General features: G+C 32.5%; 2 protein-coding genes across 5 annotated transcripts; both read left to right on the top strand.

Annotated features, from left to right (window-relative positions):
• The first annotated feature begins 5,300 nt into the window (after positions 1–5,300).
• On the top strand, positions 5,301–8,601 carry LOC146909213 (replication protein A 70 kDa DNA-binding subunit C-like). Of its 4 annotated transcripts, XM_085731181.1 has the most exons (9): positions 5,301–5,617; positions 5,895–6,010; positions 7,073–7,181; positions 7,254–7,320; positions 7,410–7,521; positions 7,682–7,748; positions 7,845–7,966; positions 8,056–8,140; positions 8,246–8,601. In XM_085731181.1, the coding sequence occupies exons 3-9, from the start codon at positions 7,174–7,176 to the stop codon at positions 8,304–8,306; spliced, it is 522 nt and encodes a 173-aa protein (XP_085587307.1). In that variant the 5' UTR covers positions 5,301–5,617; positions 5,895–6,010; positions 7,073–7,173; the 3' UTR covers positions 8,307–8,601. The 4 variants fall into 4 exon arrangements, with proteins under 4 accessions (XP_085587307.1, XP_085587305.1, XP_085587303.1 ...); XM_085731179.1 differs by lacking the exon at positions 5,895–6,010; XM_085731177.1 differs by having other exon boundaries at positions 7,254–7,521.
• Positions 8,602–10,545: 1,944 nt separating this feature from the next.
• LOC146909212 (uncharacterized) lies at positions 10,546–11,338 on the top strand. Its single transcript, XM_085731182.1, has one exon. It carries the CDS (start codon positions 10,566–10,568, stop codon positions 11,229–11,231), a length of 666 nt encoding a protein of 221 aa, XP_085587308.1. The 5' UTR covers positions 10,546–10,565; the 3' UTR covers positions 11,232–11,338.
• Positions 11,339–15,159: the final 3,821 nt, after the last annotated feature.

Genomic DNA, 15,159 nt, shown 5'->3' with positions numbered 1-15,159 from the left:
TAAAAAGTGTACAATATTTATTAGCGTCAAAAGATAAACTAATTGTTTCTTAGATATAAACAGGACTAGAGGTAATAATTTATAGATTTTTGGAATGTAACAACATGTATTCATTCATAGATTATTGCTCCATTTTTCATAATGCATGTGTCAACACCGCATCTTTTCATCTCTGTCCAATCCACACCTACTTGTTCCTCTCATATGCAACCAAAGTATAAGTAAAGTCCAAAATGATCGTCAAAATGGTCAAAATTAAAAGGTGTATACTGTTGTTAGTAAGACCTAATATCTCGATCGATAATCTCGAAATTATTAAGTTGTTCATACTTATTTAGGTTTAAATCCAGAAAATTATTAAGTTGTTCATACTTATTTAGGTTTAAATCCAGAATTTCGTATCAATTTTCAAGCGGTCTATATAAAAAACGGTGTACATTATTTTTACTCAAGGAAATTCAAATGGAGGTCAACTGCTGATTGATTGTAAAACTTGTCATTTTCTCCATTTTCATGCACACACGTTTGCATATTTATTTGCATATTTATTGTAAAACATAAAGTCATAAAATTGTTTGTCATCATTCCCAACCAAACAAATGTTACATATGTCATTTTCGTCCTTGTATATTAATAATATTAAAGTAGTCATTATCCACCACAATTGAAAAAAATAATAAAAAATTGGAGATATGATTTTCATACATCCTCCAAAATAATAGGCGAATACTAAATTAGGGCTATATATTAGTATTGTATTCTAATTATTTTCTCATAAATGGCAAATTTGCAGAGAATTTTTCCTCTGACAATTTTAAAAGGTCTTGTTTTTTTACTATTGATCACTAACAATGCAAAAACAACTGCAGCTCGCTATGTTTCCTTCACAACACCTCAAGCAAATGAACATTCACCTCAAAAACTAACATGCATGAAACATGGATGTAGCAAGGACATGCAGAATAATCCAAGTCCATCTCTTTCTCATAGTTTTCACCAAAAAGCTAGTTTGAGTCCAACAACAGGTTCAAATTCAATACAACGTTATTCCTTACAACCTAATAATAATATTGTTGATCATGTTTTCAGAGAAACTTCGGAAGTTCTAGATAGAAGATACCGTAGCACCTTGCAACGTGGTTATACTGCAAAAAGACTGGTCCCAACAGGTCCTAATCGAATGCATAACCGTTAAATATAATTGTGTAAGCCACTTTGGACTTGTTTGTGTGTAAAATATTTTATTAAATAAATAAACAAGTTTATTGGCCTAATGTTTCTTCTTTTTGTGTGAAGCTCTTCATCATCTTGTAACAATTGAGCAGCTGCAAAGAAAATGGAGAAATTGACCTGTGGAAGGTACTTGCTAAGTATGAAAGTGTGGGGGAAGTGTGTAAAGAGTAATTAAATAAATGTTTTTTCTTGTAAAATAACACTAGCTCTAAATTTTACTACACAATTTTTAGCATGTTGCACTTTAAATTATATTCAAACCAACTTAAAATTTAATTCGTTTTGTGTTTGGAGGGGAAATTAGAAGACGAGGGGTTTGGAAAAAAAGAAGGAAGGAGCAAGTAGAAGAAATAGATGACGTTGAGAGGGAAATATATTTTGGAGGTTCATATTTCTTCGGAATGCAAGATCCTCTTCAATTTGGGAGAACTCAAAAAATGTATTGGAGAAAGTTTTTGAGGGTTTATATGAATTCTTCAAATTTAATCAATGTAGTTATAATATTAAAATAAAAATATATTAATCATAGGCATAAATTTATCATTCTCTAAGAAATTACTCTTTAAAAATGTGAAAGATTTTACTATTCTCTAAAACTCAAGTATGATATTATGCCGCATTTTGTTTGGTTTAAGACATTGGTTAAACTTCAATTTAATTGTAAAATCAAAGTTGTACAGGTTGATGGAGAGGTGAGTTTTTCCCCTTTTCCAAATATTTTTCTGACATGGGCATTATTCATCGACCAGCTTGCCCTCACACTCATCGCCAAAATGAGATAGTAGAGAGAAAGCATATACATGTTGTTGAAACTGATCTTGCCCTTCTTGCTCAGGCTAATATGCCCCTAAAATATTGGCAGCATACATTTGTCACTACTTCTTACCTCATTAATCATTTTCCCACCCATCTCCTTGGTTACAAATCGCCCTATTTTGTTTTGCTACACAAAGAACAGATTACAAGAGTCTTTTAACCTTTGGTTGTGCATGTCTCCCTTTATTCGTCCATATAATGTCAATGAACTATGTTATAGATATTAGGAATGTGTTTTTCTTGGCTATTCCACGTCTCACAAAGGCTACACGTGCCATAGTTCTAGTGATTGTGTTTACATTTCCAAATATGTCATTTTTAATGAGTTGTGTTTTCCTTACAAAAAAATCATGTCCACATCTTCTAGTTTAGTCATTAATTAAGTTAATTTAAATAATATTGCACATAATTCACCAAATTTGTTTACATCTAGATTTCCTCTCCCTACACCTATTCAACATATCTCACCCACTCCTAGCCCGCATATTACCTCATCAGCACACAATTCACAGCTTTCCCACCACATTCGCCTATACACTTTATCTCATCCTTCCCACTTAGTCTGCCTTCATACTCTCCCTCGCCAACTCAAACTGGATTACCTGCATCTTCTCACTCTATAGTCTATGTCTCTAAATTCAACCATCAGACTCACCATATCCTCCTTCCACACCCAATACACAACCCAACATTATAACCCCGGCTTCACCTAAAATTGTTCCCTTACCACCACTTATCCAAAGTGCTCACCTCGTGAAAACCTGAGTCAAGAATGACATTGTTCAACCTAAATGACACCTTACCCTTCTCCTAACCCATGTGGAATCCTCAATTGTTTCTCAGGCCCTTGTTCTAAGGGGATCATATTTTAAATTAGACACTGTGAAATCAAGCACGAGAAGGACTATAAGAACATGCATTCGAAAGAAACATAAGAAGGAGCACGTGTCCTAAGAAGAAAAGCAAAAACGTACAACGAAAACAAAACAAAATGGAAGGGAAAAAGATGTCGAGACAACATAATTGGAAGAGTTGGAAGAATGAAAGAAAAAAATTAATTCGAAATCAGAGGAATAAGTGAAAATAGGAAACGCTGAAGGGTTTTATATAATTTGGAGGGAGTCGTTCTTCAGCGGTTGAAAATAATTCAGAAACTTTCGTTTGGATCAAACGTTGTGATCCTACACACACATCCAATGTTCCATATCTCTCTTTTGAAAAACAATAGTCACATATTACACTAGTCTGACATGGACACGCATTCGAAGGCTCAGGTCACGAAGTAACACAACCCTTAAATAGCCATATCAGATAACCTTTTAGACTTCCACCTCGCCCCATAGTTGCAAGTATAAGGGGCATGGATACTTTGCATAATGATATCTCATCTTGCGAATTTCATATCAGAAAAAATATTGAATGTTTTCACAAGGGAAAATTTTAAAACTTTACACTTCAATACTCTTATACTCATTGTTCATCGCAATGATTGAGGATTTAGGGGCTAGTGTAATTGTACGGACCTAGAAGGTATGACCCTTTATTCTTTGGGTTATTTAACAAGAAATCCCACAAAAAACAGTAAACATACCCAGTATCGGGATAATAAACAATCTCGTATGAGTGACCACCTCACTTTAAAGAATGGTTCACCACATGATCGTACCTCATGCACCATCTTAGGAAACACAACATCTCAGACCAATATGCAACACAAACTTATATTTTTTGCATTGTCTCAAAAATCGTATTGTTCTTACATCGGGAATGCACTAATCACTAACATGCTCAATTGTCTTAGGCGCTAAAGATCAACAAATAACCACTGAGTCATTTCTACTAACATCGAGCTAATTTAAACCAAATATGAAACTGCGCATATGTCATAATTAGTTACTCTATACATACCAAATCATATTCGTAATAAACCGAACCAACTCGTATGAGCGTTAATAAGAACAACAAGGAGCACAACACCATGAAGCATGACCATAAATAAGGGATCTCATCCACCATGCATGCTCTTTTGTATACTTGCTACCTGCTACCTCGCGACCTTAATTTGGCATGAGAGTGTATTTTGCAAACTCTTCCCCGCGTGCGTGCGCTTGGAGAAATAGTACAGGACCAATCATAGAGGGTCATACCACCGACGTGGGGACCGCACCTCCTACTCAAGATTTACACCCCACTTGTTCATAATGTAACATGTTTTAACTGAAAATTTATTTCAATAATAAAAGAAACTAATTTTATTGCAATCACGTGGAAGTGGAAATCTTATTGTACCGAGTAGCAACAATCACCGTTTGAAAATCATTTTGGTTTTAGGGGTTCATATTTCATACAAATAAATTAGAGTTTTGAGTTTTGATGTTGGGTGAGGCATTGGGAGAAGAGTGAAACAAATCTTTTAAGTTTGATTATGAAGATGATGATTGTAGAACTTGGTTGGTGTTCATGACTAGAGATTTTTAGAATATGGAAATTCGGTTGTGATGTTGAAAGCTTGAAGCGATGGATATGATAGAAAATCTAGAAAATTCTTATTATGCTACTTAACCACGTTGCACCATGGCTGAAGGTGATTTGAGTAGTGGCTAATGAGCACGCCAATCATGGCTAGAGAAAATACTTGTAGCACTCATACATTATCACCTGTTAACTCCATTTAACAGTAGGAACCGAAATTTGTGCTGAAAAATATTAAGGGGACCAAAACTTAATGAAAAAATTTAGAGGAATTAAAAGCAAAATTTGATAATTTTACAAGGACCATTTACCTTTTTCTCTTTTACAATTTACAGGACCAATTACTTATTATACCACGGAAAAAGACTAACTAATTATCACTTAATACTATTAGAAATATTTTGTCAAGTACTATTGTCCACAACAGTGAAAGAGAATTAATTGTTACATGGAGCTTAAAAATATGTTTTGCTTGCTCAAACTTGTAAGATGCACCGAGAGTAAGTGAATATTAAGTGAAAATAAGTATATATCCCTCCCTCTCCCTCCACCATGCGGTGTATATTTATTTCAATATGTGTAACCAACAAAATAAAAACGTGTATATTAAAGGAGATATTGTTTATGAGATGTCTCTCTTCAATCAATTGATTAACATTTTATTGGACTTTTATTTAAAATGCTATGTCACCAATTTATGCCTTTTGATGAAAAAAAACTACAAGAGGCTCGATCACCTTGAGAGGTATGAGTAATACATCTAATTGTGATTGTCTTCTACTAACTATTTATTAAAATCAATACTAGCTGATTTTACCATTATGCCCTCCATAGGGGCATTTTGGTAATTCAATAATATGAGGATTGGTTTCTTGCCACCTCATATTTTTTTTTATCCAATTTATAAATATATTCAAAATTTTATATTAATTTCCATAGAATCTTAAAAAAAAAAAAAAAAAAAAAACGCGTTCTCTCACCCGCGATCTTGCTCTCACCGTCATCGACCTCGCCGTCTCTGCCGTCGATCTCGCCGTCGAACATACTGATCTCCACCGTTTTCTTCCTCCAATTTTCGGTTTCGTCTTCATCAAAGGTTACTTCCTCTTCCTTTGATTAATTGAGAATCATGATTAAATTAACTTTATTTGTTATTTGTATAATCATTGTTATGTGTCTTCGATTGCATGTTGATGTTTTTCCCTTTCCGAAATTTTTTTGGGTTTCGGTTTGAACTTTGGTTGCATTTTGTGCTGTGATTGTGGATTTGTGTTGTGATGATGTTTTCACTTGCATCTTTGCATGTTTTATGTTTTGTGTTGTCATGAATTTTGATAGATGTTCAGTAGAAATTTTCTGATATTCTGAATTAGGTTGTTGCAGTAGGAAAATGAGATTGAAGAGGGTTGTTAGGTTGTTGCACCGTTGAGTTTAGAGATTGAAGAATTTTTGTGTGTTACTTTTGGTGCTTTTGTATGTCAAGGCTATGGTAAGAAAATCTATTATTACAATACATCATGGTTTTTATGTCTCTGCGATTTGAAGCTACACCAGCTTCATCATTCTTTATGACATCAACGATTGCGACCTCCACTGTTATCACAACCACTATTTAAAAATCTTGACTTATAAGTTTGATAAAACAATACTCTTATATTGTTTGTGCTTTCTAGACCTAAAAATGCTACATAAGCAGAACACTTGACAATGGATGTACTCAAATTCAAAGCACGACCGATAATGCAAGTGATTATTTTTCAGATATCTTTACTCATTTATAAATTTTATATGGTCATAAATTTGGAATGAAGACAACTACCTGATTGAATTGTCATCAACCATTGCTACTACATTAAAAAAAAATACACTAAATTAGTTACACTACTTAGGAGTACATGTTATTTTTGACATCACCTTTATAGTATCTTTTTTCTTTAATCATTTGAATATCTCGAACAAATTTTTTATTCATATCATTCCAAAATTTATCAATGTTAGCTCCTATTGCAATGACCGTGGCAATCACAGCCATAGCTATGTTATTCATATCAGGATTTTTTTTTTTACTTCTACCACAAATTTATTCTTGCTAGATACAAATTCTGCTACACACAGTTTATGAATAGCTTCATTACTTATATAATTCTTTTTGGATTGATTCAGTAGAGAATTTGATTGATACATTTCATATTGTTCTTTCACTACAATATAATTGTTTTGCGGCTACTGCTCTAGCGTGCTTTCGTGTGTTGTTGTTGCAAAAATATTGTATTGTTTACTCTTTTTTCACTTTCTGCCATTGTTTCTAATATTGCCATGGTTAATGAATTGAAATCTCATGGCAGAAAAAAGGATAAACAATGTGAACAACCATAAAAATTCAACCAATATTAATATCTTTTTTCTTTCAACTTGATTTTTAGTTCATTTTTAAGCCTAAACGTCATGACATTCTACAAGACTTTAGAAAAAGGATAAAAATGTGCACAATCATATAACTGTGTGAGTCTGATCGCAACTTTAATTTGCTGTCTGATGTTGTTCCTGGAAGGGATCGGTCTTGGAGATTCATGCTTCGTGTTGTTCGTTTGTGGGAGGTGCCAAATTTTCTTCATCCAGGGCAGATCAATTCGATTGAGATGGTGTTTGCTGATGAGAAGGTTTGTATTGCTATTTATCTGGTTTTGTTTAATATTTTGTTTTAACGCCTTTTTGTCTGTTCATCTAAAAAGGGTGTTAAGATTCACGCGACTGTCAGAAAACAATTGTTGTACATTTTCCATAAGAAGTTGGTTGAAGGTCAGGTGTATAAGATGTCATATTTTTCACTTGCTCCTAGCAGTTGTTCTTACAGGACAACTACCCATACTTATAAGTTGTTTTTTCAGATGAGGACCAAAGTGAATGTTGTTGAGGGTCCCTTGCTTCCCATGTTTGGATTAACTTTGACTAATATAGTTGAGGTTAACCATCAAACTGTGGACAACAATTATTTGATTGGTTTGTTGTTTTCATAGAGTTATCTACATCTCTTCCTAATTTGCTTATTTTCCTTATGCTTCCCTTTGTTATTGTTCATTTTTTTTATTATGATTACCTCTTTCTTTTCTTAATAGTTTTTGCTGTTTAGATGACATTGGCTTAATGACTGTAATATCAGAGGCAAGGGAGTATATTAATGATGGGAAGATCACCAAGATGATTTTGCTTCAGCTAACTGATCACAGGTTGATATCTTATTTTACGAGGCATGTCAAGATTTATCTTCATTTTGTTTATAGAAGGGACCATCGTTTAAACTTTTGTTTGGTTTTTGTCACAAGTGGGAAATGTGAGACTGCTCTGTTTGGAGATTATGTGGATCACTTGAAACAACTCATGGCCAAAGTTGATGAAGGTGTGCTTGTGCTGGTTATGCAATTCGCAAAATTGAAAATTTTCAAAGGTGTGTTTTTGGTATATTTCTTCTAAACATTTTGAAATTTTAATGTATGAATATTCTTATCAGTTTTGTCATTGGTTGAATTTTTGTAGAGAATGCATCCCTGCAAAATGTAATGAATACTACCCGAATTATGATCAATCCGGATATATCAGAGGCTGCTGAGTTTAAGAAAGGGTTAGTTATTTTATTTGGATTGTTGTGGTTTTTAATATATGTTTAGATTCTGATACACATTAATTAAATATGTATGTGTTGCGTTTGTTTACGCCCCAATATCAGTTTGGATGTTAATTCAATTGGAAGCAACTCCATTGTGCCGCTTATTGGTCTGAGGGGGTAGACCATCAATAGATGAAGATTTCTTGCATCTCCATCCAAAGAAGTCTATTGCAGAATCGAAGGAAGTTGGGGAGAGTGATACCTTTATTGTTTGTGCTACAATTGATGGTTGTTGAGGGACAGAAATGGCGATATGCTTCTTTGATTGAGAAAAAATTATCATTGTCATGGTGGAAAAAATTACTATTTTAAACTTTAGTCCTTTGGTCGTCTGATACTAATCAATTTCTTTTTCTAAATAAATGTTTTACATGTTCATAAAGCTGCCAGAGAAGTTGAGTTAGGAAGCTTATGCACAGATAAATTGCACTAATAATATTGTAAGAAATTTCAGGTTAATTATATAAAAAACATTAGCAACAATCATATCTAATCAAATCTCAACTTCTATAGGTGATAAGTGAAACTCTTTAAAAAATAGAAAGAAACTCAATGAAGTTCATATTTATCTCTATGCCATTTACCCTGCATTGGTTCCAATTAGTTTCATCTTAATTATTATCATGTTTTCTTGGTTTCATGAACAAAGTATATCCTCTTTTCGTGAATCAAGACTTGATAAAGCTTTCATAAATATTTTGATAAATATTTTTAATGTTTGTGCAATATTCCTTAATTTGATCATTTTTCCTTTGGAACAATTTTTTTACAAGATACGTTATTCAACCTGTGCGAAGCACGGGTTTGTAACTAGTTTCCTAGAAAAATTAATATCGATTGTCAGACTATTACTATCAGGTTGACATCTCACAAACACAAGTATGTTTTATTATCATCGTTAATCCACAATATTGTCTTTCAATTTTTTTTAAGAAATAATATTGTCTTAGAATGGTGCATACATTTAATGTTTTTGCTATATATAACATATTTAACATTTTTTTTGCCAATAACATTTCTTCTTCTTAGAAAAATAATCAACATGTAATTCAGTAAAAAAAAAAAAAAATTTACGTTAAGTTATTAAAATTCTATACTCCCCCTTCATCAAAACACCATTGATAAAAAATTACCCTTTAATTTTTTATTTTTTTAAGAAAAATTTACCCTTTAGTTGTTAAAAGATGCAAATGTTTAAACTTTTAGTCCTCTTTATTTAGTTAGGTATATTTTTGTAAAAATATAATAATAAATATTGTAATTTAAAAAAAACCTTGTACAGTTAAAACTCTATAAATTAATAATGTCAGGAACGAAGAAATTTATTAATTTAGAGAGTTATTAATTTATCGATAAATTAATAATTATTAATTTAAAGAGTTTTTAAGTAATTATACTGTACATACCAAACAAAAAGGCAAATTAGTCTATGCCTCTTAGAATTACGTTGCAGCGAACCTTGGAACTCAATGTAAATTAGTAACTAGTGTGTTCATATGTATTGGAAATCAATAATGACTTTTGAAGTACAGCAAATTAGTAATATATTTTTTTCAGTTTCTATGAATTATTAATTTATGATTTTCTTGGGACCGAAAATTATAAAGGGATCTCCCGAAAAATTATTATCTTATTATTTTATCGAGTTTTTCAATTTTTTACATTGGCCCAAGTCGGGACCGGACAAATTTATTATTTTAAAGAGTTTATTAATTTACCGAGTATTAATTTAAAGCGTTTCTACTGTAAAATGATACAAATATACAATCATTTTTACTGGTCTAACATATAAAGATAGAGATATGTAAATGTTTTATTACCGAGTTTGTTTGATTTTTTTCTATTTTTTTTTTTACTCAAACTTATTGTTTGTTAATGCACATGTTCATAATATGTTCACGAATGTGTTAAATTTTATAGACATGATTTCTCTTATAACATCTTTTAATCCACCGATCAATTATGTAATACGAGTTTGATATCATGATGTCCACATGATAATATTGATTTTCTGATTTTTACTAACAAGGAAACTAATCGTAATCTTAATCAACAAGGCAATGCTCTTAATTTTGGTAAAAAAAAGAAGGAAAGATAATCTAGATAAAAATCAATAAGGCAATGCTCTTAATTCTAGTAAAAAATAGAATCTCGTAATAAGGTAATGCTCTTTGTTTTTTTGATTTATCTAATTATCTTCTTTCTTTTTCTCGACCAATTCAAAACATTACCTTGTTAGTGAGGATCTCAATTAATTGCACATCAAGATATCAAGGTTTCATATGACTCATTAAGTATAATTTGATCATATCCATATATGTATATATAGAGGGTGACACAAATACACATATCATAATTGTATTCAAATCAGTGCTTGAAGATGGCAGATTTGCAAAAGACATTATTCACAATAGTCTTGATCGGAGTTGCCTTTTCAACATTGTTCATTGGCAATGTCAAAGCAATTGTCCGCTTTCCAGACAATGTTGTAAAAAATGATTTGAAAGGTATTTATCCAAATCACCACAACTTCTTGCAATTTGAGAATGTTTATCGTACTACAAGACTAAGTCCAGGAGGCCCTGATCCACACCACCATAGCTCCTTAAAATATGAGAATGTTCATCATATTGCAAGACTGAGTCCAGGAGGCCCCGATCCACACCACCACAATTCCTTACGACCCGAGAATGTTCATCATATTGCAAGGCTGAGTCCAGGAGGCCCCGATCCACACCACCGCAATTTCTTGCTACCTGAGAATGTTCATCATATTGCAAGATTGAGTCCAGGAGGCCCCGATCCACACCACCACAATTCCTTACGACCTGATAACGTTCATCGTATTGCAAGGCTGAGTCCAGGAGGCCCCGATCCACACCACCACAATTCCTTACAACTCGAGAATGTTCATCGTATTTCAAGACTGAGTCCAAGAGGCCTTGATCCACGCCACAATTCTTTACAGCATGGGAATGCCTATCATATTGCAAGACTTAGTCCAGGAGGTCCGGATCCACACCACCACCGTTCCTTACAACCTTAGACTATTTATCATATTACTAGAGATAGTTCACAAGGTCCTAATCTATATCACTGGTGAATGATGTAATAATACAATCTAAATAAAATTTTGCAAACATGTTTCATGAATTGTTTATGTTAGATTTTTTTTAATCAACCAATTGTATTGAATAACGAAACTCTTTTGCAAGAATGACATAAAATGAACTGGTCAAAACAAACCAGTACCAACAATTGAATTTGTTTGAATATTAAATATACAAGATTTTTTAATTATAAAATAGTATACTTAGGGATGGGAATAGGCTAGGCCGAGTTAGGCTTTGCAAGACCTAAGCCTGTCCTGCCATATTTTTTTAAAGCCTAAGCCTGGCATGCGGCCTGTCATAGACCTACTTTTTAGGCCTGAGCCTGACCTTCTGAAAGCTTGATACGGTTAGTTAGCCTGTTTAAAAGCCTATATCTTATGAACATCTTTAAATAAGCAATGTGATCTAAGTTTAAATGGACTAGCGAACTAATAGTTCAATTAGATTAAACTCTCTTTTAATAATCAACACGAGGTTTTAGGGAATTCGACTATATATTGTATCATATTTCTATTCTAGTTTATAATAATACAATTATATATGCAAAAAATTAATGTATACTAATAAAGCTTAATTATTGAAAAAGTTTACAAATTTATATTTTAATTCAAAGTACAAAATATAATATAATATAATAATAAATAATATTATTCATATTACTTAAATAGGCCGGCCTAATAGGCTTAAGTTGCTTTTTGAGAGGCCCGTGGCCTGGCCTTTTAAGCTAAATAGGCTTAAAAAAAAGCATAAGCCTTCTCTATTTAAGAAAAAAGTCTGGTCTGGCCTGACCTGTCGTAGACTAGGCTGTAGGCCCATGTAGGCCGGCATGACCTATTCCCATCCCTAATACTTACAAAGCTAGACTTCGAACAATGTAATCTTCAATATTAAGATGGATGAACAAGGTTTATCATAAACAACAATGATAAACACAATGATCAAGCATGCTCCAATAACCCAACAAAGTAGCTTGAGGCGTGTAAAACAACATTGTCCTTAAATATTTATTCATTTCACACAAAAAATTCCTAAGATTCAACAAATTTGTAAGTTGAGGATATGATATTAGACAACAAAATCACTTTCAATTTAAAAGCAAGTCGTAAATTTACTAGCTTCCTAACTAGTAAACTCTATCAAAGATTTGGAGAAAGATAAAAGGTATAAACTAAAATAAAAGATAGAGTGAAATTAATTTTTGCTACCCATGTCGTATTATGAATGAAGTCATATATCATTGTGATCAAGTGAAGTTTGATTGACCTACGAATAAAATGTAAGATCCCAAGTAATTACCCTCATATGGTTGCATTTTAGGATATTACCTCCAACTTTCAACTTTGAAAGTTTATATAGTGTCACTAATAGTGTGTTTTATTTGTAAAACAAATATGAGAAGTTGGTAAGAGAAAGTTTCAGAAGAGATGAGGAGAAGGCAAATAAAATATATTTAATGTGTTGTTTGGTAAAATATATTAGAAATGAAAGAGAAAGAGATATCATTATTTGTTAAAAGACAAAAATATCCTTGAGTTAAAGGCTATATACTTTATGATTAAAAAAGCTTGAGGTTTGATTTGGTTCGGTTATCATTTAAAACTAAAAATTGAACCACACCAAACCAATGCGATTTGGGCTAGTTCGGTTGTAGTGTTTTTTTTTTGCTAGATACTGCAATTTTTTGTTTCCAACATTAAAATCAAGTTAAAAGCAACTTATTTGCTGCAATGTTTTAAATCTGATATATCATTGCAATTTTATTCTCATCCAACAACGTTCCCATCAATATAAACCAAATTAAAAGCATGGACCAAAAAGCAACCCTCTTCCATAAGAAATGCAAAAGTCTAAATTTTTATCGTTTATAAAATTTGTTGGATATTTGTATGTTGGCTTCACTTTTGCCTAAAACAAATATTCACTTCAGATGTGGAACACAATGTTCCAACATCCAGGCTTGGTCTGTTCGTTCTGTGCCTTGCCCATGTTCACGCACGTGTTTGCTTGATTGAAGGAATCCACGCCAGCATGTGTTGGTCAAAACCGCGTGCAGTTATGAGAAGATCAGAACGATGTGATTTCCTAAGGAAATGGTAATGACTTAAAAAAGTATTTTTAAGGTGATCATAATGTGTCTTTTAATGTGCCAACTTTTTAGGAGTTTCCTTATCCGGCCATGTTGATTGAGTAATGGATCACCGGTTTGTTCTGAAGCCCGATTGAGTTGATGACGCGCTTTGCTTCAGTGTATAAAGGAGGCTGCAAGACCTGAAGATTTATTCAAGACATCATTTTCAGAAATATAGTTTATCTAGGTTTTGAGTATCTTGTTTGTGAGTCTTTCGTGTATCATCTTGATGCATATTTAGGACTGTACTTTGAGTTGTAAATTGTGCACTACTCCGAAGCTTTTAAGCAAGGAGTTAGGTAGTCTGTGAACTGTATCTAAGCTTTTAAGCAAGGTTGCATGTTTTTATGTTCTGAAGGTAACTTCATTTTGATTGAGTCTGTAATTTGAGAATCACAGGGGTTTGTGATCAGTTGTAAGGGAGTGAGATGGGATCTCAGATCTTGGAGTTCCTAGGTTGAAATCTTGTCGGGGTAGGTCCTAGGTCATAAGTGCAAACATGGTTTGCTAAGAGCTTTTGAATACAGACTGCACTAGTGGATTTCCTTCCTGGCTTGGTAGCCCCCAGAGTAGGTGACGTTGCACCGAACTGGGTTAACAATTTCTCTGTGCCTCTTTTCTTTCTTGTCTATTACTTTGTTTTAATTATGTTGGTAAGCTTAACGTTATAAACATCGTGTACAACATCTGTTTTCTGTGTTTCGTGTTGAAACATCTCTTAGAACATCTTAAGTCTAACGTGCCAGATTTTCAAAATTTATCACTAAGTTCAATTATTCTAGATATATCTAACATAAACATATATGTAAAAGTGCAAATAAAGTCAAATTAAAGCACAAAAATGCATTTTTGAAATCAAAAGCAAAAAAAAAACTTAACAAAAGAAAAAATATGTCTTAGTCGACACATAGGGAGGGAGAGAGAGAGGAGAAAATGTCATTCTACAAAATTTTCCATTAAATATGACTACTAGGCTGGGGTGACATGAATTTAATTAGCGTTTCTCTCATGTAGCGGTTTAGTTCGATTGGTAAAATAAAAACCGCAAACCGAACCGAATAAAATGGTCCGAATATACTTGAACCTTTGCAGTTTTCGATTTAGGTTGGTTTGTGGTTTTTGGTTTGGTTCTGAAAACATTAATGCTACTTTTTGTAACGCCCTACTTTTATTATTTATTATTTTATTGAGAATAAATGTCTTTTTATAATTTAGTCGACTTATTTTGATGAGTGATATTTTGTTATGTTATACACTGATATTTACTAGTATAATATATATGTTATTTGGTGTAGAAATATATTTGTTATTTTGTGTGGAAATATATATGTTATTTGGTGTAGAAATATATTTGTTATTTTGTGTGGAAATATATATGTTATTTGGTGTAGAAATATATTTGTTATTTTGTGTGGAAATATATATGTTATCTGGTGTAGAAATATATTTATTAGTATCCCCTATTGTATATATTTAATGGGAGAATATATTTAGTGGAAGAATATATTTAGTGAAGAAATATAATTGGTAGAATAAGTAGATTTGGGGGCTGAAATAGAAAGAAGAGAGTTATTGAGCCTAATTAGATTTAAGAAGAGAAGTTAGTATTATAAATAAAGGAGATATTAGGTTGAAAGACTAACATATGCAAAAAAAACAAGGATTTGGAGAAAACAAGGTTTAGAGAGAAGAGAATAAGAGGAGAGAAGAACCAAGAGAAAGAATGTCAATCG

This window comes from Medicago sativa, chromosome 7, assembly GCF_051527215.1.
Source record: "Medicago sativa cultivar Bolivia chromosome 7, Bolivia_mono, whole genome shotgun sequence".
Classification (NCBI taxonomy): Eukaryota; Viridiplantae; Streptophyta; class Magnoliopsida; order Fabales; family Fabaceae; genus Medicago; species Medicago sativa.
This window is presented reverse-complemented; position numbering and strand designations above follow the sequence as displayed.

Excerpts from the sequence above, each read along its gene's own strand:
- LOC146909213 (XM_085731177.1), top strand. Across the intron at positions 7,749-7,844 it reads CTTCAGCTAACTGATCACAG|TGGGAAATGTGAGACTGCTC; the intron begins GTTGATATCTTA and ends TTTTGTCACAAG. Across the intron at positions 7,967-8,055 it reads AAAATTGAAAATTTTCAAAG|AGAATGCATCCCTGCAAAAT; the intron begins GTGTGTTTTTGG and ends GAATTTTTGTAG.
- LOC146909212 (XM_085731182.1), top strand. The coding sequence starts at position 10,566 with ATGGCAGATTTGCAAAAGACATTATTCACAATAGTCTTGATCGGAGTT.